Consider the following 27,197-nt stretch of genomic DNA (forward strand, 5'->3'; position numbering starts at 1 on the left):
TGTTGCAGTCACAATTAACAGCAATGACATTAATTGATTCCTGGTTAATAAAAAAAGAAGTAGTTTGCATTGTCCACTTGAAGGTTAAATTTATCTGATTGATTTTTAATTGTCTATAGGTTGTCTTCCTAAGGTGTATTGATAAGGTCCAGTTTGTGACGATACACTACCTTCCCTTTACTAAGCAATCTAATCCAGAAGGGAAAAGATCAGCAGTTGTGTTGGTCCGAGCCGGGTTTTGAACTCCGATCTACCGCTTACGAGGCGAAAGCGTTACCACTGGGCTGCGTGGCTCGATCTTTCTAAAACAAACATGGCCGCCAAATGGCCGACAGGGAATGATGCCTATCAGAGCCTTAAGAAAAGTGTACAATAACATCAAAGTGCTCGTAACCTTTGATAGATTGTCAGGTATTCAATCTTTTTGGTGCGCTGCAATGGTGTTTATGGGTGCACTGCAACCAAGAAAGTTGTTTTCTTATTCCAAAATTGACCAAATAACGGACCTAAAATAAAATGTAAAATTAGTCAAACTTTGTTGTAAATTATTTAGTAGATAGTACATTAGGAGATGAATGAAAAAATATATCGATAGTTCCCGTAGTTGTGAAGATACTAAAAAGTCTTTAATAAAAATCTAGGTGTAAGAGCTCTGGTTGATGTGCACCGTTAAAATATAACTTTTGCATTATAAGACATGACGGTTGTTTTTACAAAAACAGCCTTTTACAATCTTCTGAACATTAAAAAAATGTTTTGAGGCATTGAATTCAATTCTGTCGATTGCAGTTGAAAGTCTATATGGAGAGGTAAAATGTAAGCCCCGGGTTCCAATTGAGCTGTCAAAACAGACATACAATCGAGCGACGAGACCTTGCAAGATTCCGGTTGGAATCACTTTAAAATATTTCATGATTTTTTTCAATGCAAACTTATATTGATCCAAACAAATGAACACATTGAACATCAAATCAAATAAATATATTCGCTCTACAGCTTTGCATCCACCCGGGATTCGAATTGAAGACCTTTGGATTGTGAGTCCAACTGCCTAGCAACGACCGAGACAGGACCCAGGGAGTCGATTCCTACACATAGCCTGGAAGGTGTGATCAGATAAATCTCGTCTCGAAAAAAATGCCACCGGGACCTTGTGGGATCGAACCTAGTCCGACCGGGATGAGAGACAATCACGCTCACCACTACACCACTGGTTCCGGCAAATTAAATCAGTTTATGAAGTGGTTCCTAAATTTAGAGGTTTTTTTTCATAAATTTCATACTTATATTTTTATTTAGAAGCATTCTTAAAAAAACAAACTCCATTGCCAACATGAATCTCTGCATCTCATGAAGACAACCTCCCCATACATCATCTTGACTGTCTCAAGAACCAAAACCCGATCCCTGCCTGTATCTCGTACCATGCACATAACTCCGTTCACGGATCAAAGTGAACTTCACACGTCACTTGCTAAACGTTCACCGCTTTTTGAAGTCGTCGTCAGTGTTAACACCCCGCTCAAACACGTGTTCAACATACTACTAGTGGAGTGCGTCGTCGTTCACGTCGTCAGCTGACAAACTTCTCCAGATCTGAGCGATGCGATTCGTTTGACGGCCTACTATGACTGATTAGATCTAGCTTTGGTGGAACGGTGTAATTTAGTTGAATGAGGTTCTGCTTCGTTTGCGCAGATAATTACGCTAAATCGCAGCTGGACGATTTGAACTAATTGGTTACTTTTCATTCTTGTTGTCACTTTTTTGCAGGGAGGCACCGTCTTCAAGGACACGCTGGGACTCCAGTAATGAGACCCAATGAGGAGAGCAGTTAGTGCACAGAGTTTAGTGACCCCGGATCGCTGACCGAGCACCACGGAAAATGAGCCGAACTGCCGTGCGGAAAGTTCTGACAGCAGCGCAGATCTTCGTGGTACTGCTGGGATGGCTGCCAGGCTTGACGGTGAGTTTGGAGTTGGAGAACTTAGATTAGAGTAAATAATTGGGTTGTAATTGCACAACCATGGTTAGCAAACACAAGGTGGGAACTACAAAGAGGTAGTGCAAATAGTGGACTAATTCGTTTCGGGAGTCCCTGATAACGGAGAGTACACTCGGAGATAACACACCAAACTAGCTCAAGTTGTCCAAAAGCTGATAGTGCACACCGCTTGGATAACCCATTAAAGTTATATTTCCTCATTGAAGATTTATAACCAAGTGCAGCGTGATACCTCGGAAAGCTCGTATTATAAATGATGGTTTAGCCCAATCCCCGCTACAACTTCATTCATCACGACAATAAACCGCCTCAATATCTTCACCCAAACACCTCCGAGCTTCAAGTGCCCCACTAAATCCGCACCGTGGACATCACGAAAAAGAAAGTACCAGCTCATCAATCTGTCATAATCCCGAGGCAGCTCTCGAGCGGTTGAAGGACTGCGCAAAGCACGGATTAAACCCTTGACCCTTGAGGTCCTGAAGAAACGCCTGAATGGAATTTCTGACCTCCTCCCGTCTCTTGAAGTTGCTTTGAAGAGAGTCTGCAAAGCTGCATTTTATGGCTGCAATTTAACGTCCCAGGTTTTGCCGGGAAGGGATGATGTGACGTGAAAATGATAATGGGCGCGCTTGGAGCGCCGTCGCAGCCGCCATTCATAAGGATTTCAAGAGCTTGAGAGGCTATAAAAGAGTGAATGAATTGGTTGGCTTGACACCGTGAATGAAGTTGAGGAACTTTGAAGAATAGTGTGTTTAGTATAAGTAATGATTTGGCGGCACTTGATTAACATTTTTGGACACATTTTGACCGTTTGTACTAATTTTTACCTTCTCGATTTTGAACATTATTTCTAAGCTTAATGATTTTTCACGCTCAAAATCTGCTATTTTCACGGGGACCTAATTTCACACCGTCGTGGGATAGGGTAGGGTAGTCATCAATGAGACACTTTTGGTTTTCAACTTTCAACAATTTTTCTAATTTTTTCATCAGCATGTTTTGATGAGCTTTTTATTGCATTTTCTTTCTTTTAGTGTGTTCTAACATTGACCAAAATATGAGATCGATCCGACATCTACCAGATTTATTCAACTGTCTCATTGTAGACGCACTTGGCAGGAACAATGAGACAGCTGGGGAACAATGAGACACTCTACGAAAATCAATACTTTTCTAGAAAAACATCATATTTTTGTATTGTTCCATTACAGGTGACTTGCCTTGAACATTTTAGAGCAATTTTGTCAACATGAAACTTTAATTGACAAAAGTTATACTAAAAAGTATTTAAATTTTGTAAAATCTATATATTTATACCAAATAACTTTGTATGTGTGGTTAAATGAAGTGAAAACTTTATAAATATCCCAAAAATCACTTTCAATTCATGTTTTGAAAGATTTACATGGATTTTGAAATGCTTAATGAAGAAAAATCAAAGTGTCTCATTGTTACCCATGGGCAAAAAAGAGTGGGGAACAATGAGACAGCCCTGGATTCTGGGTATATTCTAAATTTAGGTCAAACCTAATGAAAGGACATTGTAGCCCAACTCAATACCTATGGAATGTCGAAAGAAATTTGAAAAATATTAGTTTTGGTGTAAATGACAGCCTACGAGCGAAAAAGTATTTTTTGTCCATAATTTACTTTTACACCCCAGAATCAAACATTTATGATTAACTTTTCAAGGGAGCGTCCATAACCAAAGCCACTATTATAGCAGACGTGTATCCAGTAGATACACCTTTCCCCCAAATATGAGCCTGATTGGTTGAAACTACGACTTGTGAGAGCCATTTTATCATTGTTCCCGTGTCTCATTGATGACTACTCTACCCTATCGAAAAATGTACCTCGGATTCGTGATCAAGGACCTTTTAAACAATGGTTCATGCAAATCTAGATGAGGATGGACAGCTTTTTCCGATTTCGTGTCAGTTGGTGAACTTCCCGCCATATGATTTGCATTTAAGCCAAAGTTCCAGAATGTAACGAATTTCCACAGAAATCTCTAAAACCAATTGCCATCACTTTCCCAATCCCATTCCCAGTCTTCGAATCCATGACACTTCAAAGGAATCTATCTTTTTTTCCATCACGCTGGTGCCCATTTCTACATTCCACCTTTTAAACTACAGGTTCAGGCTCTCTATCCTCCCAAGTTGATGAACTTTTAATTATTATGCACGAGACTCCGAAGCCGAACCATCGAACATATGCGGCTCACGCGAATGTGATCATCGCTGAGCCGCCGCCACAGTCATTAAATTGCAACTCGCGCATAACATATCTATGGGCACGACTTTCCCCGTCATCACCTTCTTCCCCCATCCTAACCATGGATGACCCTTTTCAATGTTCTTGTGATCACACGCAGAAAAGGACTGAGGAACGACGACGACGTTGCGACGACGCGGTTTGATGCGCATAAATTGAGCAAATCAGTTCCAGGTTTGCAGCCGATCGAGAGGGAACTGAATGAAAGAGATGCATTCTATGACTTGGGGGTTGACTGTGTACTACGTAGTACAAAATGAAATTGTTTAGGTGACTTCCAGCGCATTTTAAAGCAAATATACAAAGTTTCGTAATTTATAGACGACCCTCTAATGTCTAATGACGTTGGTAAACTTAATCACAAGTTGTTTGAGTTGGAAGAAAGCTAATGAAGTGAATTCTTCTGTTGAATTCCGCATGTCAGTTCGGCGAAAAATGATGAGAAATTGACGTTGATTCTTGGAAGAAATATGCCATGTTGGACATCAGATGTTCTTAAAGTTGATAAAAAAGGCCGGTATCGGCCGGAATAGAATGTAATGGATTGCCTCAATTTTCGGCTGGTATTTTGGTAATTAACCAAATTCATTATACTTCAGAGGTAATCATAGTTATTTTAGGTAATTAAATTGATTATCATAATTTATATTTAATTTATAAGAGAATAAATTATCCCAGAAACCGGAAATAGGTTTGATTTTTTCATTTGACTCAAGCTTTATAGGAGCCTTTCCTCATATCCAAAAATAGGTATGCCAAATCCACAAATATTCTAAAACCTTTGTTCTGTAATTTTCATATTTATTTGGTAACTTTGGCATGCCAACATCAATTGTTTCTTTTTTGTAAAACAACATTAAAACGAGAAAGCTATCCTTAATATTTATCAATCGATTTTATTGATTTTATTATGATTAGAAAATTATTTCAGAGATGAGCACTTCTCTAAAAAATCGGTCTTTTTTTTAATTTTAACTTTGTATATTTTAATCCGGCTGAAACGTTTTTGGTGCCTTCGGTAAGCCCAAAGAAGCCATTTGCATCATTAGTTTGTCCATATGATTTTCCATGCAAATTTTGTGCAAAAATGATATATGAATATACAAAAATCTGTATCATTTGAAGGAATTTGATCGATTTGGTGTCTTCGGCAAAGTTGTAGGTATGGATAAAGATTACACTAGAACTTCATTTAACTTTTTGTCACTAAAACTTGATTTTCTCAAAAATACTATATTGATTTTTTTCTGATATGTTTAAGGAAACATCAAATGCCAACTTTTCAGATGTTCCCAGAATGTGCAAAAAATCTTTGACCGAGTTATGAATTTTTCAAAAATCGAAATATAAGTCTAAAAAATTATTCAACTTCGTTTTTTGCCTTCCTCACGTTACTGAGGAAAGGCTATAAAATTACTCGAAAAATGAACTTCTCAATTAGACCTCCTAGACCCACCTTCATGTATACCTATCGACTCAGAATCAAATTCTGAGCAAATGTCTGTGTGTGTGGTGGGATGTTGATCAAAAAAATGTCACTCGATTATCTCGACATTGGCTGAACCGATTTTGTCCGTTTTGTCGTCATTCGATCCATCTTGGGGTCCCATTAGTCGCTATTAAAAATTATGTAGTATAGTTAAGTACTCCAAAAGTTATGCTAATAAAACGATTTTGACAAAAGTTAAAAGGGTGGTTTTTGTAAGAAAACCCGTCATGCTATACATTTTCAGAAAGGAATTTAAAAGAGCTTTTCAACGCGTCCAAGACATTGAAGATCTGACAAATCTATCAAAAGTTATAAGCACTTAAGTGTTATTTATACGCTTTTTGGAGGCTTGATCTCAGATATGTTGATGAAAACGTTGTCCGGATCTCTCATGCGACCTATCATTGGATAGGTATCCAAAAGAGCTTTTCAATGCGTCCAAAACTTGAAGATCTGACAACCCTATCAAAATTTATAAGCACTTAAGTGTTATTTACGCACTTTTAGCATTTTGGATAGCACCCATTAAATACGAGGAAGGCGCCACCCACCTAAGGGTGGATTAAGTAACGTTTGTTATGTAAAATCGAATTTGCAAACAAAAAGTACTGTAGTGAAACTTTGATAAAGTGCACCGTTTCAAGTTATAGCCATTTTTAGGTAACCATTTTTAAATAGTCGCAGTTACTCGTTTTTGCCTTCCTCACCTTACTGAGGAAAGGCTATAAAATCACTCAAAAAATGAACTTCGCAATTAGACCTCCTAGACCCACCTTCATGTATACCTATCGACTCAGAATCAAATTCTGAGCAAATGTCTGTGTGTGTGGTGGGATATTGATCAAAAAATTGTCACTCGATTATCTTGAAATTGGCTAAACCGATTTTGTCCGTTTTGGCGTCATTCGATCCGTCTTGAGGTCTCATAAGTCGCTATTAAAAATTATGCGGTTTAGTTAAGTACTTTAAAAGTTATGCTAAAAAAAACAATTTTAACAAAAGTCCGGAAGATTGTAAAAAGGGTGGTTTTGGTAAGAAAACCTGGCATGTTATACATTTTTAGAAAGGTATTTAAAAGACCTTCCCAACGCGACCAATACTAATCTAATCTAATCTAATCAGACCCTAGCGCAGCCAATCTTTCGAAGGGATCCTGGAGAGTGCCTTAGGTTAGATGACGCCTAGCACTCTTCTTGTCATTTATTAACATTTGTAGTGCGCCATTCCATCGGAATGCATTGAAACAACACAAGCGTTAAAGTGGCCAGGCCTACTGCGTAAAGCCGTATCGCAGAGATGACTCGTAATTGGGTTGAGTTTGAGCACTGAGTGTTCGAACAACAACACAATTCTGAATCGACAGGGGAGGAAGAAGCGTGGACGCTCCGAGATTTTGGTTGTATTCGTTGGGAGTACCGTGCTAAGAAGGTTTGGTACTCCGGGACCCTCTGGGATGGGACATTGTATTTCCACGAATGCCCTGGACACTATTTGCCGTGGTTATAGCGCCACAACTCGCTCCTTCCCAACGCGACCAATACATTGAAAATCTGACAACCCTATCAAAAGTTATTAGCACTTAAGTGTTATCCATGTACTTTGTCGTTGAACAGATAATCAAAAGACCTCTCCAACGCAACCAATACATTGAAGATCTGACAATCCTATCAAAAGTTATTAGCACTTAAGTGTTATTTATACATTTTTTGGAGGCCGGATCTCAGATATTTTGATGAAAACGTTGTCCAAATATATCATGCGACTTATCTTTGGATAGGTAATCAAATGACCTTTCGAATGTGAGGAAGGCACAAACCACCTAAGGGTGGATTAAGTAACGTTTTTAAAATTAGTGCCCATGTTTGCCCACTTTTTCAATTTCAACAACACAGAGTTACCAAATTAGCTTACAGAATTTCAATCCGTGAAATCGTCTATTGTGTGCTATCTTTTGACAACGACCATTTAGTACTTTTCGAGAAAATCGATTTTTAAAGTTTGATGATAAATATTTTCAAAACTATGAATGGTAGAGCCATACTAATTAAAGCAATCGGTTCGTATACTATCGCTTAACAAACGCTCCAAAGGTTCAACTAATTTGGTTACACAAGTTATAAGATAAAGTAAATTATGTGAACAAAAATCTGAAAAGCACGTGTCACAAGTGTGTTTCGAAAGTTAAGTTGTACTACGTGTAACAAGTGTGCACAGAATTCTCATACAAACCCATAGAAAAATAAGCTAAAATCAATAGTTAAACCAACTCAATCAATATATTTAAAAAAAAAAGATTGCATTGCCTTTAGAAAGTGTGTAACATAAATTTGTGAAAAACAAGATTTTTTTTCCACATTTTACCAACAACATGTACAACGTGTCACAAGTGTGCACGATCATTTTGATGGTAAGTTGGTCTATGTCACAAGTGTGTATTGCTATGTCCGGGAAACGGAAGCGAGTTCTCAAAATCGGGTAAAAGGATCTTGTAGCGTTGGTTAAGTATAGCAAAACGTCATCATTATCATCATCATTATCATCAAAATGGTCTATGTCACAAGATAGCACACAGCAGACAAAATTTGTTCAAATGGAATAAAAGACTGGACGAATGGAATCCTTCGGAATTTTTTCACCAAGTACAGTTGAAATTAGTTTTTAAGATACCCGTTGTGAGTGTTATTGAAACTGAACTCAATAATATCTTTGGATTTATAGCCATTTCCAGTAGAACAAGTACATTTGGAAAAATCAATCCATTGATTCATCATGAAACAAAACTGGATTTGGTGGCAACAAAAATGATTTTTTTTTATGAAAAAATCAAATTTAAATTTATTTTGATCAACATGAACCTTTAAATTTACTTAATCTGAATTTTATAAACTTATTATCAACAGTTAATAAACATAGTTAAACAAACATTGAATTGCAATTTTCAAATGTAACATTGAAAGCAACCTTCATGATGGTCAATTTTACGTTTTCAATTCATTTTAAAATATTAGTTGAAATCCTATCAATGTCTATTTTTTTATTTTGTAAGCGATAAATGCTAAAATAGTGAGCAAACCTCTACAAATTGGTTTAAATAAAACTATTTAAAATCTTAAGAAACAAAATCTTAAAATTAAAAAAAATTATCTCCATGACAGCTAGCCACGCGCCACCACACATCTCAAATACTCACGTTGCATTCCACTTAAAATACTCTCCCAAAACTCACAATTTGGACACTGCAGATTTCCGTTCCTCCTCCTCCCTCATCCGGTAGCAAACTTCGCTCGCGAGACAAATCCATAAATCTCATATTTCAAACCAGTCAACAACAAAAAAAGCCAGCGGGCGATGCACTTTTTGACTTCTTCACAGTTGACTGACGGTTTGGCTCTTTTGTGTGTGTGTGTGAGTTTTTGTTTGGTTTTATTTTTGACAGTTGGCATTATGTGTGCTCTCTGGTCTGATGACCAAATTGTTTTTTTTTCGGTTTGGGGAGCACAATGTCAGATTTAAAATTACACACATTTGGTTTGGATGTCACGTGTGCATGTAGTCTGTCGGAGGACAGCGTTGACAGGGAAGAATGACGGATTCGATGGTCAATACGATCAAGGTTTGGCGTCTTTCAAGCGACAATATGCATATAAAATACATTGTAGCCGTTGTGCTTTGCAGAAATGTATGTCTTAGCAGCAATTAAGCAAAATGTTTCAAATTCAACGTTTTTGAAGTCATTTTCGTTGACGTGGAACAACAAATCTGACTACAACTCGTATGAATTACCGTAATCGACGATCGTCAACGGACCTGTTTGCTTTAAATGAAAATAAATTTATCTCAATATTTCAAGGCCTATTAGTCTATCAGTCAATCCGTGGGGACCAATTAACGACACCGTCGTGGTCTCCTCTAGACGAAGGGGGACATCGTGTGATAAATTATGCTCTCTCTCTGACTCTAGACCAAGTTGTCTTAGCATACCGACTAGAGTCGGTGCGACCAGCCACTTTCGGGTAAGCCCGGTGTGTCAAAACAGCATGTTCGAAGTCACCATAAATTAGCGTGGTTCAACACCACACCACAGCAGCCGGTTGGTTGAGTAAATAAAAATAATTGAACTAAAACTTTAAAACAATTTGAAGAATCTGGCCTCTATCCGCCCCGCGGGTTGAGAATGGTTCCGTCCTCTTCAGAGAAGTGGCGTCTGGGATGGCGGTCATTTCACCGCAGGTGGGAGCATAAAAAAATAGAAAGGGGGAGGGGGGAGCATAGTTACAGGAGAAATGTGGTGGCAGTCGATGTTTTGTCTTCCCGTCAGTCCCATTATCTTGTAGGACGGTGTGTCTTTATAACGATAATTATTAAATGTTTACTATTTTGTTAAGGAATCGTTTTTGTCATTCAGATCAAGATCTGTTATTTTTTTTTTTCGTTTTCAATCGGCTAGATTGAACAAGCTTAAAGATAAAATTAAATTTTAACCTACCTATTATACTATAATAGTAGATAAGGTATCACCCAAAGGAAAAATATATCTCAAAATCTGCAACAGTGGATTTGCTGCAGAAAATGTCACATTTTATAACATTTTTTGCAGCAAGCCCGTAGACCATTTTTGCCCGCGTGTTAACATGTCAGCGATTTGCAGTTCTCACCAACACATATAATGCTGGCCCGTCCCCGAGCAACACTCCAAAGAGAAGAATATGTTGGTGCTCTTTCGCTCACATTTCATCAAGCGTCCATGGCGTGGTGGTAGCGTGTCGGATCAATAATTAAGAAGTTGGTGGTTCAATTCGTTCTGTTAAGGGTTTTTTTTTTGTGAAATACAACAAAAAAGCCGTCGGTAATATCGATAATTGTCGGTAACGGGCAAAAATGTCATACCCCTATATCGCAAAAAATGCATGAGGACAGATTTCATGCAGATTCTGATATACTTTCATGCCGCCATGCATCACAATCATGCGACCGCCGTTTGGGTGTAGTTTGTTTTGGTTTTTAACTTTAAATATTTTTTTGTATTTATAATAAACTTTTTGTTGCATTTTTTCTCTATTAAAGTGTTGTTACATTGACAACAATATGAGATTGGTTCTACCTCTACAGTCAGAGTTATTCAACTGTCTCATTGTACACGCATTTGGCAGGAACAATGGGACTGGTGGGGGACTAGGAAAATCATTACCTTTCTAGTAAAACATTAAGTAACTTGCCATGAAAATTTTAAAACAATTTTGCCAATTCAAGCTTTTATTAACAATGGTTATATTAAAAAGTATTTAAATGTCACATAATTCTTATGTTTATATCTAATAACTTTATATCTTTGGTAAAGAGAAGTGTACAGTTTCAATTAAAGATTCGGAGAATTTCCACACATTTTGAAAAGTTAAAAAAAAAGAAAATAGAGGGGAACATTCACGCAAAAAAATCAAGCATATTTGAATCAAAAAAATATTTGGTTGTTTTGACTTGACGATTTTTTGTTGAAATAAGACTCAAAACCAATTGAATCAACTCAAAATTTTGAGTTGAATTAACTTGGTGTATTTTGTCAAACCCTTTAGGGAATAACAACAAAATTATTGCGTTGATTCTACACAGAACCGCGTTGAATCAACAATATATTGTTTTCTGGTTTAAATCAAAATAATTGTTATTAACACGTGCCCGTAATCTGTCAAATTGCTCAGTTTTCTGAAAAACGGCTAGTGAACAAGCTTCGAAGTCCTTTTTTTGTTAAAGGCGGTGATTTCGTTTGTGTATTATTTCCGTGGCCTGTCCACTTGCTGAGCCCAAATACTCGTGAGATAGTACGCGTTCAGGGCGATTCCATCAGCAACCGGAACCAGGGCGGCTCAACACCATTAATTGAAATATGGATTATGACACCGCCACAAGTTCCATTGCGTGTTGTTTACAGGGCGGAACATCAACCCAAATTTGCAAATTCAATGAAACCCCCCAACTCTCGATGGTACTTTCATGGTAAGCTACTACTTATGCCCATTTTAATTATTTTCTCTCACTCGCAGAAAATAACCTGGACGTCAGTTTTAACATGGCCCATGGCCCATTCCCGTGCCGTGACATCTCAAAGAATTCGTCATTGATCTTTAATCGGGAGGCGGTGGTGGAAGCAACAACAGATTAATTATTCAAGACATCAAAACTACACACATGCCGAACGTGATGTAGCATATAATTTGTGTTTTTTGTTGTAATTAAAAAATGATATCAATAAAACAAACCATTCTTATTTCAATCAAATATTTTGTTGATTGAATTGAAAGATTTACCTCAGTTTTAAATAAAATGTCTGGGTTATTTCAACAAAATGCCCACGTTGTTGTTTCAACAAAAATCTGATTTAAACGCGCTTTCTGTCAAATTTTGATCAACAAAAATGAGGGTAGATTCAACAAAAAAATAGCTTTGAAACAACAAAATATCCCGATTTGAAACAACAAAATGCGGGAGTTGATTCAATACAAAAATTTTGTTGATTATATTCAACAAAATATTTTGTTGAATCAAACCTCGTACAGGCTGATTCTACAAAACATTTTTCTGCGTGTTGCGACAGACCTATGTTCTGTAAATATTCTGTAATTTGTTCTATTGCAAATATTTGTTTTGCTAAGCGAAAAATATATTTTATACAGATTTACTTTTGCAAACATCAAATAAAACTTTGATTGATAGCTTCGCAATGGAGCGTGCAAAAACAAAACGGTCTATCTTGAAATCTAAAAAGGAAACAGACGAAATTGTGCGATCTTTTCAAAAATCACTGTCACTGATATGCCTCAATTTTATAAAAAAAAAATAATACCAACTTGAACTAAGAATTCATAACATGAAATGAAATCATGAGCTATATTTAAACATACTTTTGAAATTTTCGACCATCATTCCAGAATCCCAACAAAACCGTTATAATTGTTTTTTTTTGCGGAAAGTTGAATTCAAGTGGAAAAAATAAACCCCAAAACATCTATCAAAATGGAAGTTGTGAAAACCCCGGCTGATCAGCGTAAAAAGCGATTGAAGAAAATCTCTTTTATATTTTATAATTTAAATGTTTAATGGTTTTAAGTTGTTATTAACTTTGACATTCTGAAGAACATTTTACAAGTTGATTTTTGTTAAATTTGATTGGCATATTTTTTCTTTTTTTCAAATTTCTGTTGATGTTGTTTAAATTTATGTTGTTTTTTTTACTTTATATAGACAAATAGAACAAGTCTAGAGTTTTTTTGAAAAGATCCATAAACATATGAAACAAAATTTAAAAAAATCATAACATATCGAACGAATGAAAAAAATATTCAAATAAATGTTCAGTTCAAAATAAGAGTAAAAGTAATAAAATTTTCATAATTCAGGGTACTTATGTGCTTTCAACTTTTGATAGGGTTATCAGATCTCTAATCTTTTGAACTCGTTGGAAATGTTTTTTGATTATCTATCCAACGACAGGTCGTATGATAGACCCGGACAACGTTTTCATCAAAATATCTGAGATCCGGCTTCCAATAAGTGCATAAATAACACTTAAGTGCTTAAAACTTTTGAAAGGGTTGTCAGATCTTCAATCATTTGAATTCGTTGGAAAGTTCTTTTCAATACCTTCTTAAAAATTATATTATGGTAACTTGGAATATATCAGGTAGTCTGGAACCATTTTTCCAAAGCTGATCATATCCTGAAAACAGGATAAATTTCCCGTCAAATGCAACTGGGTAGATCGAAATTAGTAAAATTTTCGCAAAGATACATTGAGAATTTGCGTGACGTTACAACGCAAGTAGAACACCCTTTTTGTAACGCCACGAAATATTCAGCGGAGGCAAAAAAAAATGCTAAACTATTTTTCAAAAACAAATGATGGCATTCGATTCAGCAGACAATTTTTCGTTAAAAACAATAAAAAGTTTCGTTTATGTTGTAACGTCACGCTACATATTCGCTCGTAGAACAGCAACCGGAACGTTAAATCCTTAACCCAACGTTGATTCTAATGTGCTCAAAATTTGATTCTGAGTCGAGATGTATACGTGAAGGTGGGTCTAGGAGGTCAAATTAAAAATTATTTTTTTCGAGTGATTTTATAACAATTTCTCAGTTTGGTGAGGGCAAAAAGCATACATTTTTAAAAATAAATAAAAATTCCATGCCTAAAAACTCGATGCTTGATTTTTTTTTTCAAAAATCTCTCTAACTAAGCACCGTTCTTCTAAACATATGTGCGCCGGCCAAAGCAAGACAAAACGACAAGATTAGGGAAGGAAAAACAACCAATTAGATGGTTCCCGTCTGTGCCAACATTTGTCATGTCTCCACTGCTTATACTCTGCTAGTCGATGAGTGTTTTCCGTATGTTTTCCTCGGTGGTGCGTTACCGCGTCGTCATCTCCACGATCATCAACCATAAACGACCGGGGAAAAACTCTAGATTTAATCATCGAAGAAGAAGAGTCGAGAGACATGTCAAATTTTCACCATTTCTCTCGGAGGGGTGTTTGTTTATGTTTTTGTTTCCTACTGGCAGCAATAAACATCGATTAAGCACACGCCGTTGTGGAAAGGCGAACGCTGGCAGGGGTTCCCAATTTTTGAGAATCTTCTTTTGAGAAGCCAATTAAATTTCTGGAACAAAAACATTTTGGTATCCCTGACTTCAGCTGCAGTCAAAGTAGCATCTCTAAAAAAAAAGAACGTCACATTATTTATCTACTTTCTGCTAAATGGCCGTAACTACAGGGGATGAGTTCGAAATGAGCGTCAAGTCGGGCGAAGAATTACCGTTAATGAGTGTTTAATTAACCACGTGATAATCGACGAGCTGCTAGTGGGCGCGGTCGAAGAGTGCTCAGCAGGGACATTTGGATCAATTTGGTGGGGAGGGGGATGAAGGGCGACTTCTTATTTTTTTTTAAATCTCTACCTTTTGAAAAAAAAAACCTTTTGTGCATTTCCAAATAAATAATGTTCCTTTAACTGAAGCAAATTTCAACTACAAAATTTATCATTTTTTCATCTGTCCACAATTTCTCCTTCCAAATGAGTTATCACCACGCGCGAAGCACTTTCAACCTTTTCCTCGGGGGTCTCAAATTCATTACCCAGACTGCCTTTAAAGGCCTCGGGCAAATTACTTAATTTACGACACTTTTTTGTTGCACCCATAAATTTCCAGCAGCAAATATTTCAACGGATTCTCATTAATATCGGGTGGTTTTGTTGTTGCTGAACATGCAAACGAAAAAAATGAACTTCGAATACTCTGTTAAATATTTGCGCAGAAACCCCGATTACTTCGGGTGTTGACGGGGGCACTTGTATGCAAACACTTGGTCGGAGTTTTATATCGTGCCAATAAATTTATGAGAACATAAGTTTCTGCAAAAGTAGCCTGGTAGCATGATAATTCAGCGGCGCGAAGCCACGAAGGGTGGGGAGGTGCGAATCGCGAATTTATTGCCTCAATTTGCAATAATAAATGACAATTACACGCTCAATTTAAGCGGTTTTATCGGAAGCATTAATCCTCTGTACTTGCTACGAACCTCATCGAATCGGCTTGAATGGGGAGACTTGTTTATGACTCTCTCTTTAAGTTTACCCAAGAAGATCTGAATGACCCAGAACTTGTTGAATTGATACACTGATTCATTGACTTCGGTGTGCAGAACCAGTTCGGAAGAGGAACCTCCCGAGTTTTCTTGAAGAATTTTAATGCATGTAATAACATGTCTGCTAATAGCTTAATTCTTCCCTGCATTCATGCAATCATCCAGAATTACAAACACATACTCAATGCACGCCCCCTTAATGGATTAATTACCTGTTGAGTCGGGCTTTTGAAACCACGATCCATTCCCTCGGGGGCTTCAGATATACAATCTTAAGACCTGAATAGCCCCCTTTCCCGCAGCCAACTCATTTCATTTTAATCCGAAGCAAAATCAATATTGAAAGAAGACGAAGTTCCAAGTCTTAGCACTGATGAGCGATGGTAATTGCAGTGCTTCCAGTTCCACCCATTTTTTCCCCTCTTCGCAAAGAGCATCGTAAAATGTGGACTAAGCTCGTGGGCAAGGTCGTGAGTTGCATCCCAGATTGTGCGTGTGGAACCGCCCTCACTATCGGGAGATGTGCTTAAATCTCCGGATCCAAACGGAACATGGCAACTCACGCGAGCGGTTCCAGTTTTGAGATTCCAGGTGTGCTACCGATTGGTACAGAAAAAGGGCGATTAGTTGGGAGGAGCGGGAGGAAGTCGAAGTTAGATTGATCAGTTTGTGCTTTTGAACACTTGAACATCTGAATTTAACGGATTTTTTTCTGATCATACCTCATGTCTCCATTGTTGTCTGAAATGTCTCAATTGTCTAAACTGTCTCAATTGTTTCAATTGTCTCAACTATCTCAATTGTATTAATTGTCTGAATAGTCTCAATTGTCTCAAATGTTTCCATTGTCACAAATGTCTCAATTGTTTCAATCGTCTCAATTGTCTCAAGGGTCTCAATTGTCTCAATTGTCTCAATTGTCTCAATTGTCTCAATTGTCTCAATTGTCTCAATTGTCTCAATTGTCTCAATTGTCTCGATTGTATCAATTGTCTCAACTGTCTCAATTGTCTCAATTGTCTCAATTGTCTCAATTGTCTCAATTGTCTCAATTGTCTCAATTGTCTCAATTGTCTCAATTGTCTCAATTGTTTCAATTGTCTCAATTGTCTCAATTGTTTCAATTGTCTCAATTGTCTCAATTGTCTCAATTGTCTCAATTGTCTCGATTGTTAAAATTGTCAAAATTGTCAAAATTGTCAAAATTGTCAAAATTGTCAAAATTGTCAAAATTGTCAAAATTGTCAAAATTGTCAAAATTGTCAAAATTGTCAAAATTGTCAAAATTGTCAAAATTGTCAAAATTGTCAAAATTGTCAAAATTGTCAAAATTGTCAAAATTGTCAAAATTGTCAAAATTGTCAAAATTGTCAAAATTGTCAAAATTGTCAAAATTGTCAAAATTGTCAAAATTGTCAAAATTGTCAAAATTGTCAAAATTGTCAAAATTGTCAAAATTGTCAAAATTGTCAAAATTGTCAAAATTGTCAAAATTGTCCAAATTGTCCAAATTGTCAAAATTGTCAAAATTGTCAAAATTGTCAAAATTGTCAAAATTGTCAAAATTGTCAAAATTGTCAAAATTGTCAAAATTGTCAAAATTGTCAAAATTGTCAAAATTGACAAAATTGACAAAATTGTCAAAATTGTCAAAATTGTCAAAATTGTCAAAAATGTCAAAATTGTCAAAATTGTCAAAATTGTCAAAATTGTCAAAATTGTCAATATTGTCAAAATTGTCAAAATTGTCAAAATTGTCAAAATTGTCAAAATTGTCAAAATTGTCAAAATTGTCAAAATTGTTAAAATTGTCAAAATTGTCAAAATTGTCAAAATTGTCAAAATTGTCAAAATTGTCAAAAATGTCAAAATTGAGCAATTCTCTACGAAATCGGTCTTTTTTCTTCAATTTTAATTTTTGTATTTTTTAATCCGGCTGAAACTTTTTTGGTGCCTTCGGTATGCCCAAAGAAGCCATTTTGCATCATTAGTTTGTCCATATAATTTTCCATACAAATTCGGCAGCTGTCCATACAAAAATGATGTATGAAAATTCAAAAATCTGTATCTTTTGAAGGAATTTTTGATCGATTTGGTGTCTTCGGCAAAGTTGTAGGTATGGATACGGACTACACTGGAAAAATAATACACGGTAAAAAAATTTGGTGATTTTTTATTTAACTTTTATCACTAAAACTTGATTTACAAAAAACACTATTTTTAATTTTTTTATTTTTGATATGTTTTAGAAGACATAAAATGCCAACTTTTCAGAAATTTCCAGGTTGTGCAAAAATCACTGACCGAGTTATGAATTTTTAATCAATACTGATTTTTCAAAAATCGAAATTTTGGTCGTAAAATTTTTCAACTTCATTTTTCGATGTAAAATCAAATTTGCAATCAAAAGTACTTTACTAAAATTTTGATAAAGTGCACCGTTTTCAAGTTATAGCCATATTTAAGTGACTTTTTGAAAATAGTCGCAGTTTTTCATTTTTAAATTAGTGCACATGTTTGCCCAGTTTTGAAAAAATATTTTGAAAAGCTGAGAAAATTCTCTATATTTTGCTTATTCGGACTATGTTGATACGACCTTTAGTTGCTGAGATATTGCAATGCAAAGGTTTAAAAACAGGAAAATTGATGTTTTCTAAGTTTCACCCAAACAACCCACCATTTTCTATCGTCAATATCTCAGCAACTAATGGTCCGATTTTCAATGTTAATATATGAAACAATTGTGAAATTTTCCGATCTTTTCGAAAAAAATATTTTTGGAATTTTCAAATCAAGACAAACATTTTAAAAGGGCGTAATATTGAATGTTTGGCCTTTGTGAAATGTTAGTCTTGATTTGAAAATTCCAAAAATATTTTTTTCGAAGAGATCGGAAAATTTCACAAATGTTTCATATATTAACATTGAAAATCGGACCATTAGTTGCTGAGATATTGACGATAGAAAATGGTGGGTTGTTTGGGTGAAACTTAGAAAACATCAATTTTCCTGTTTTTAAACCTTTGCATTGCAATATCTCAGCAACTAAAGGTCGTATCAACAAAGTCCAAATAAGCAAAATATAGAGAATTTTCTCAGCTTTTCAAAAATATTTTTTTCAAAACTGGGCAAACATGTGCACTAATTTAAAAATGAAAACTGCGACTATTTTCAAAAAGTCACTTAAATATGGCTATAACTTGAAAACGGTGCACTTTATCAAAATTTCAGTAAAGTACTTTTTGATTGCAAATTTGATTTTACATCGAAAAATGAAGTTGAAAATTTTTACGACCAAAATTTCGATTTTTGAAAAATCAGTATTGATTAAAAATTCATAACTCGGTCAGTGATTTTTGCACAACCTGAAATTTCTGAAAAGTTGGCATTTTATGCCTTCTAAAACATATCAAAAATAAAAAAATTAAAAATAGTGTTTTTTTGTAAATCAAGTTTTAGTGATAAAAGTTAAAAAATCACCAAATTTTTTTACCGTGTATTATTTTTTCCAGTGTAGTCCGTATCCATACCTACAACTTTGCCGAAGACACCAAATCGATCAAAAAATTCCTTCAAAAGATACAGATTTTTGAATTTTCATACATCATTTTTGTATGGACAGCTGCCGAATTTGTATGGAAAATTATATGGACAAACTAATGATGCAAAATGGCTTCTTTGGGCATACCGAAGGCACCAAAAAAGTTTCAGTCGGATTAAAAAATACAAAAAAAAATCGAATGACCGAAATCCTAGAGAACTGCTCAATTGTCAAAATTGTCAAAATTGTCAAAATTGTCAAAATTGTCAAAATTGTCAAAATTGTCAAAATTGTCAAAATTGTCAAAATTGTCAAAATTGTCAAAATTGTCAAAATTGTCAAAATTGTCAAAATTGTCAAAATTGTCAAAATTGTCAAAATTGTCAAAATTGTCAAAATTGTCAAAATTGTCAAAATTGTCAAAATTGTCAAAATTGTCAAAATTGTCAAAATTGTCAAAATTGTCAAAATTGTCAAAATTGACAAAATTGTCAAAATTGTCAAAATTGTCAAAATTGCCAAAAATGTCAAAATTGTCAAAATTGTCAAAATTGTCAAAATTGTCAAAATTGTCAAAATTGTCAAAATTGTCAAAATTGTCAAAATTGTCAAAATTGTCAAAATTGTCAAAATTGTCAAAATTGTCAAAATTGTCAAAATTGTCAAAATTGTCAAAATTGTCAAAATTGTCAAAATTGTCAAAATTGTCAAAATTGTCAAAATTGTCAAAATTGTCAAAATTGTCAAAATTGTCAAAATTGTCAAAATTGTCAAAATTGTCAAAATTGTCAAAATTGTCAAAATTGTCAAAATTGTCAAAATTGTCAAAATTGTCAAAATTGTCAAAATTGTCAAAATTGTCAAAATTGTCAAAATTGTCAAAATTGTCAAAATTGTCAAAATTGTCAAAATTGTCAAAATTGTCAAAATTGTCAAAATTGTCAAAATTGTCAAAATTGTCAAAATTGTCAAAATTGTCAAAATTGTCAAAATTGTCAAAATTGTCAAAATTATCAAAATTGTCAAAATTGTCAAAATTGTCAAAATTGTCAAAATTATCAAAATTGTCAAAATTGTCAAAATTGTCAAAATTATCAAAATTGTCAAAATTGTCAAAATTGTCAAAATTGTCAAAATTGTCAAAATTGACAAAATTGACAAAATTGACAAAATTGACAAAATTGACAAAATTATGTCAAGATTTGCAATATTTGCAAAATTGGCAAGATTTGCAATATTTGCAAAATTGGCAAGTTAGCAAAATGTCAAATTGTTAGTTTAATCTAATCTAATCTAATCTAATCAGACCCTAGCGCAGCCAATCTTTCGAAGGGATCCTGGAGAGTGCCTTAGGTTAGATTACGCCTAGCACTCTTCTTGTCATTTATTAACATTTGTAGTGCGCCATTGCATCGGAATGCATTGAAACATCACAAGCGTTAAAGCGGCCAGGCCTACTGCGTAAAGCCGTATCGCAGAGATGATTCGTAATTGGGTTGAGTTTGAGCACTGAGTGTTCGAACAACAACACAATTCTGAATCGACAGGGGAGGAAGAAGCGTGGGGACACACCACCATACGCTCCGAGATTTTGGTTGTATTCGTTGGGAGCACCATGCTAAGAAGGTTTGGTACTCCGGGACCCTCTGGGATGGGACATTGTATTTCCACGAATGCCCTGGACTCTTTTTGCCGTGGTTATAGCGCCACAACTCGCTCTCTGTAACAGTATTCCTAATTCCAGTCTATGCTCATCAAGTCGTCGTGGCCTAGTGGTTAGCATTTTTGCTTACCAATCCAAAGGACGGGGGATCGAACCCCACCTCGAGTGACTTTGATTTTTCGTTCATATTTATCATATTTCTATGTTCTTAACTTTCTCGTTGGGAGCAGATGGGAATCGAACCCAGAACCATTCGCTTACAAAGCGAACACCGTAACCAGTCAGCCACGGCCGCTCCTCAGCAAAATGTCAAATTGTTAGTTTAAAATCAAAAATTCTAAATTTATTCACAACTTTGGCCGTTCAAGCGTCACAATACCACCTGCATCGCGCGCACTCGACGTATGCATATCACCCTCCAGACATCTTGACAGCCGAGGCAACCCCGTACAAAAACCAACAACATCCCGTCCGTCCCAAGAAGCGGCTTACCTTTTCTCTCGGATCGATCTTCTGGAGTAGCCGCCTATCAAGAAAGGGTCGCCGCCGCCGCCACTAGGGCTCTCAATGTCCAGCAATTATTATTATTGATGATCATCCGCCATCCGGCCGCAGCCGTCAGTGTCCCTTCAAGAGGAGAAATGGCTCGCGTGTGGTCCCCCCTGCCGGGACCGGTAGAAAACGAAATAGATCACACAGTTCGGATCTACGGGACGGTTGGCATGGGAGCACGGAAAAAAAATTTCAAGAACACTGTACTATGGTTAGGGTTGGATCAAAGAGTTCAGGCATCATGAATTATTGTTCACGTTGTCATGAATACAATGTAATGAGACGTCAGATATAATAGAAACACCGAAAAGATCATTTTGTTCTTAAAACACAAATTTGTTAGAGCATGAAGGCAGTTCTGAATGTATGAAATTCGTGGAACTGTAACAGGCGTTACGCTTTCCTTGATGACAGTTTATGTATCTTTGAACGAAACGCAGGCGTTACGTTTTTGTTGTTGCAGTTTCGCCAAAACAATGCAATTTTTTAAGAAAGTTTTTACATTCAAGAAACTGCAACAAATGTTCTGAGCAAGATAATTCACGAATACGTGAATAAGAATTCATGATAACATGAAAGATTTTTCCGTGTTCTTCAAAGTGACGGCAGCTGATCATCATCCGAGTTGGCACTCTTTTGTATGGAAGCAGGAAAGATCAGCCCTCTAGTCATGAAGCTTGTAGTGATGCAGAACTGCAAGCATTTATTTTCCAATCTATGTATTTTGCATATGAACATTTCGTTTTTTTGTCGACATTGGCCACAGTTTCCGCCGATTGGGAAGTCTCCCACGCGAAATATTGTCTCTCTCTCTTTTGTTTACTGGTGGACGACCGGATGGAAGTAATAAAACATTCCTCCTCATTTGGCCGGTCGGATATCGGCTGAACATTGTACTTCAACGATCTCGACTGTGGTGGAACATACATTTGAGCTATAATCCTGGGCTGATCGCGGGTTCGCTGGTGAGGTCCGGCGGCCTACACAGTTGGTCGTTTTTTTGCGTTCTGATCCCATAATGTTCTGTTTGCTGAGTGAATTTTTTGTGTGCGGAATTAGTAACGCTTATTGCAGATGACAGCCAGTTTTATTAGAGCAAGTGAAAATAATAAGCGAATTTTCAAATGTGTTCAACTTTTCAACGATGATTGATGGTTGTCTCAAAGGGAATTAGTTGAACGATACACTTCTAAATGAACTATTGTGGATTCTTTGTTTCCTCATTTTAAAAAAGTTGGCAGCAAAACTTGCCTAGAGCGTACCCTAAATCTTTAACTTTCCCAAAAGACCAATGCCAAGCGAAACCTTTGGTGGAGAATTTCCCTTATCTCCTTAGAAAAGTGAAGCTTCATCAACCAACCTTAATTTTGGCGTCAGTTAAAAAAGGCAAACTTTGCAAAAGATAAAGTTCAAATTCAAAACAAGCCTGAGACAACCAACTTACAAGTGAAAGCGAGAGTTAACCTCTGGCACCCCAAAACCGGCACAATTTTCCCGGAAGTATCGTAACCTCCCAAGTCGTGTTCAGCGCTCGCTGTCCCAGCCTGCCCCGTCGGTTAAGGTTTCAGTGTCATGTCACGGTGCCGAAAACGGTGAGCGCACACCCAAAACTCCGGCCGACCTCCGTCGTTACAACAGAGGAAAACCAGTTCCATTTCCCAGATGTGCAATCGTCAGTCGTCTCTCAAGAGTCGTTGTACCATCAAATTTCACTCAATGGGACCGGGCTCTGCGAGGGGGGCTGCCATAAATCATCGACCTCTCCGGTGACTTTTCCGTGTGTGTTTTTGGCTCTTTTACGACCTGCCAAGGTCTCCCCCCGGATTCGGTTCAGATTTCGTTTGGAAGACAAAGCAGACGCGTTCTTTGGAAGTGTAGCTTAATTACTGGATGCCCTCCTATGGGCCTGATGATTTAACGGTGCCACAACAAAACACAAAACGACAACGCGCGCCCTGATGACGCCGAGGTTGACCCTTGTTTGTCAGCGCGACAACTGGGCCATGTTCAACACGGGTAGCGGCCCCACACTGAACACGGTCCTGCTGCCCCCCCAGGAGGTTCGGACGTCCCAATTAATCAGCTCCAAACCTGGACTCGCGGTACAAATCGGCTGCGGGAACAGAAGCTGCCACCCTCTTCTTGCAAAATCTTCAAGTGGATCGCGCCTGAACACCAATCCTGAGCGATTATATCGAGATCGAGACGATCAGAACGAGATTTATGTGGCCCCGGCTTCTTTTAGAGGTCTGGCTTTGGGATTTCACGCTCGCAGGGCCAGAACTTGGCCTCGGAATCTGAGATACGATGCGACGAACCCCGAAGGAAGTTTGAACCCGGCGGGAGACCATAAATTAGTCGCTGTACTTGGGAGTTGCACTCCGGGGTGAACCGAAATCGTGGAGTTAAGGGGTTATGTTACTCAAAACATTCAAAAATTTCAAATAGATCAAAAGATTCAAATAATGGATTCAAATGATTCAAATGATTCAAATGATTCAGATTCAGAAGACACAATATATTGAAAAGATCGAAAAAATTTAAAAGATTGAAAAGTTTGAAAGATTGAAAAGATTGAAAAAATTTAAGAGATTGAAAAGATTCACCAGATTGAAAAAAATAATAAATTTAAATTATTGAAAAGGTTGAAACGATTTAAAGATTCATAGGACTTAGGTTCAGATTCAAAATAGAGCAATTCTCTACCAATACCGGAAATGGATTTTATTTGAATTTTTTTATTTGGCTCAAACTTTATGGGGGCCTTCTCTATGACCAAAGAAGTTATTTTGTGTCATTGGTTCACCCATACAAATCTCCATAAAATTTGACAGCTGTCCATTCAAAAATGGTACGTATATATTCGAATATCTGTAACATTTGAATGAATTTTCTGATCAATTTGGTGTCTTCGGCAAAGCTGTAGGTATTGTTGAGGACTATTGAGAAAAAAATAGGTACGCGGAAAAAAATTGCCGATTTTTTAATTAACATTTTTTCACAAAAACTCAATTTCCCAAAATATGTATTTTTGATTTTGAGATTTTTTGATATTTTTTAGGGACAAAACCCCGCAACTTTTGAGCCATAGAGAAACATGGTCCAAAAAACTGCCGCCGAGTTATGAATTTTTTAAAAAAGAGTGATTTTTGGAAAAAATCGAAATTTCATGCAAAAACAAATTTGACGTTATTTTTTTATGTAAAATTGAATTTCCAATCGAAAAGTACCTTTACAGATTTTTTGATAAAAGGCTCTGTTTTCAAGATATAACCACCGAAAGTTTGATTTTAGCGAAATCTTTGCAGTTTTTCGATTTTTAAAAATAGTGACCATGAGTGACCATTTCTAATTTTTTTTAAGGTTCAGAAAATTTTCTATAAAATTGTCTAAGAGACATTGAAGATTGGACCTCTGGTTGCTGAGATACAGCGGCTTGAACAAAAAGAAACACGAAAATTGAAGTTTTCTAAGTCTCACCCAAACAGCCCACCATTTTGTGTAATTTTCAATGTTAAGACATGAAACATTCGTGAAATTTTCCGATTTTTTCGAAAATATTAAAAAAAAATCAAGACTAACATTTTAAAAGGGCCAAACATCGAATATTACGCCCATTTAAATGTAAGTCTTGATTTTATTTTTTAAGACACCAAATTGATCAGAAAATTTATTCAAAAGTTACAGATATTCGAATATTTACGTACCATTTTTGTATGGACAGCTGCCAAAATTGTATGGAGACTTGTAAGAGTGAACCAATCACACAAAATAGCTTCTTTGGTCATAGGGAAGGCCTCCACAAAGTTTGAGTCAAATTAAAAAATACAAAAAATAAAAATGGTCGAAATCGGCCGATTTCGTAGAGATTAGGCTCAATATTAGGATTCAAAAGATCGAAATGGTTCTTAACAACCAAAAGATTGAAAAGACTCAAGAGATTCAATGGAACCATTTGGGACGATTTTAGAGCTATCCATACAAAAGCACTTTAATTTTTTTGAAAATCTGAACTTGAACTTTTCAAATCGATTTGGTGCGTTCTATAAAAATGTAAATTTTGTTATTCGTTTCATTGAAAAAAATTCTGATGTTTTTTTTCATAAAAAATGGCCGAAAGATAAAAAGTCGAATGACTAGAGGTCGAATGAACAATATATCAAATGGACAAATAATCGAAAATTTAGAAATTTATTTTACGAAAGCAAGTTTTTACTGAAACAAGTTTGATAATATTGATAAACCCACAAAAATATCAATAAAAAATGTGAAAAATATGTTGAACTATATTTTTCTTTCTATTTTTACAGTTTTAATCGCATTTTAGAGGTTGAGAGCTGTAAAGCTTGCCACAACAAGAAAAAAAGCTAAAAATTCAAATAAAAATGTTTGTTAAAAAACCTCATGAAACCATAAAACCTTTTTTTATGTTTAACAAGACAAAGAAACATAATTTAAAAAAAAATCTTAAAAATATGCTTGTCTCAACTTTTTTAACTTAGTGGAAACTTTTTAATGATTTCAAATTTTTAACTTGCATTAAAATTCCAGGAAAATAAGAATTTTTTTTTGAAATAATGTTTAAATAAACTTGAACTAAGATTTTTTCTTCCTTTTCACTTTTGCCAGTATGTTAACTTTCAAACATTTGTCTTGTTGGCCCTTTGTCTTTCGACCTTTTGTCTTTTATCCGACTTTAATACATTAATAAGAAAAAAAAAATCAAAATAGAAAACAAAAGGGTAACCCCTTAACTTCAACTCTGCAGCTCTTCCACCGTAACTGTAAGCAAGAATTCTCGTGAAATACTTACGATCACGATCTTGGCCCGGTTCCTGAATGGCCATAACTGACCACCGACTTGGCCCGACTCACATCCCTTGGTGGTGCGCGTTTCTTCAAATTGAAATACTGTGTCTTGTGGCTCGTTTGGCGGTATTGCAAGTATTTTGTTCGACGGCGGCACGGTGTCTCCCTGGAGCTGCATAATTAAGTCGGTCAAGAACCAACCCATGTTTATGCCCAAAACCGGGAGGGAGTGCAAAACATGAATTGTCCCGCTAATTAGCACAGTCGGTTACGTCAAGCGAGCGAGCTGAAGGTTGAACCAGGTTGGATTTGTATGATGGATTTGCGGTAATGGAGAACTTGTGTTCTGGACGGAAGGACCTACACGGGTTTCCTTGGATGTCAGTGACTCACACTGAACGATTGATTGATTCTTGCCTCGAAAAGCTCATATAATAAATCTTGATCAGAAACAGTACCAAGTTATCAATATGCCAATCACAACTTCCAATTCTTCACCCGAAAACTCACTCGATATTCCTGCTAGGGTGCTGCAACCATTAGACATTTGCATAAATCATTCAACCACAAAAACCGCACCGCACGACCGAATGAAGCGTCACTTCTTGCATTGATTACCTGTGTGTACAGACAGGTATGAGGGCCGCCGCGGGATCTCACAAAAAAGGTGCTAATTGAACATCTTGTAGCGTTGCACGTTCGCCGAATAACTTAGCGGTTGAACAACCTGACGAAACGCACCACCACCAGAAGAAAATTCATCGACGAAACGTTGACAGAATTAATTGGGAGGGCCGAAAGGAGAACCGCCGTTGCCAAAATTTATGGGTGGTTTTGAATTTTTGAAGTGACGGTACTTAGCATTCTTTCGGGAGGGTATCATATGTTGCGAATTCTGGGTTGTGTTGAAGTTGGAGACCGGGAGATCGGACAAGTGATTGCAACGTAGTTTGAAGGTAAATCCAGTCAGGTTTTATGTCATTGTGTATTAAATTTCATGTGCGATTATATCTCTCTGTCAAATAATATTTGTGGTATCATGTCAGAAACTAGAATGCAACTTTAAGATAATCAACTCATTGTTTTTGTTTTTTTCAATAAATAATGAAAAATATATATTTCTATATGGGAATCAGTACAAGGTTTTGAGGTTTGCTCAAAAGCTTTTTTTGAAACATGTTTAAATAAATCGAATTTATTTATGTCATACCACA

At 36.2% G+C, this 27,197-nt stretch overlaps 1 protein-coding gene across 1 annotated transcript in view; it reads left to right on the top strand.

Annotated features, from left to right (window-relative positions):
* Nucleotides 1-27,197, top strand: part of LOC6037616 — a 101,505-nt gene that overhangs the window by 35,604 nt on the left and 38,704 nt on the right. The window contains exon 2 of the mRNA XM_038263143.1: nt 1,774-1,966. Within this exon, the coding sequence (XP_038119071.1) occupies nt 1,886-1,966 (81 nt within the window). The 5' untranslated portion in view covers nt 1,774-1,885. The remainder of the gene's footprint in view (nt 1-1,773; nt 1,967-27,197) is intronic.

Source organism: Culex quinquefasciatus, chromosome 3 (assembly GCF_015732765.1).
Source record: "Culex quinquefasciatus strain JHB chromosome 3, VPISU_Cqui_1.0_pri_paternal, whole genome shotgun sequence".
Lineage (NCBI taxonomy): Eukaryota > Metazoa > Arthropoda > Insecta > Diptera > Culicidae > Culex > Culex quinquefasciatus.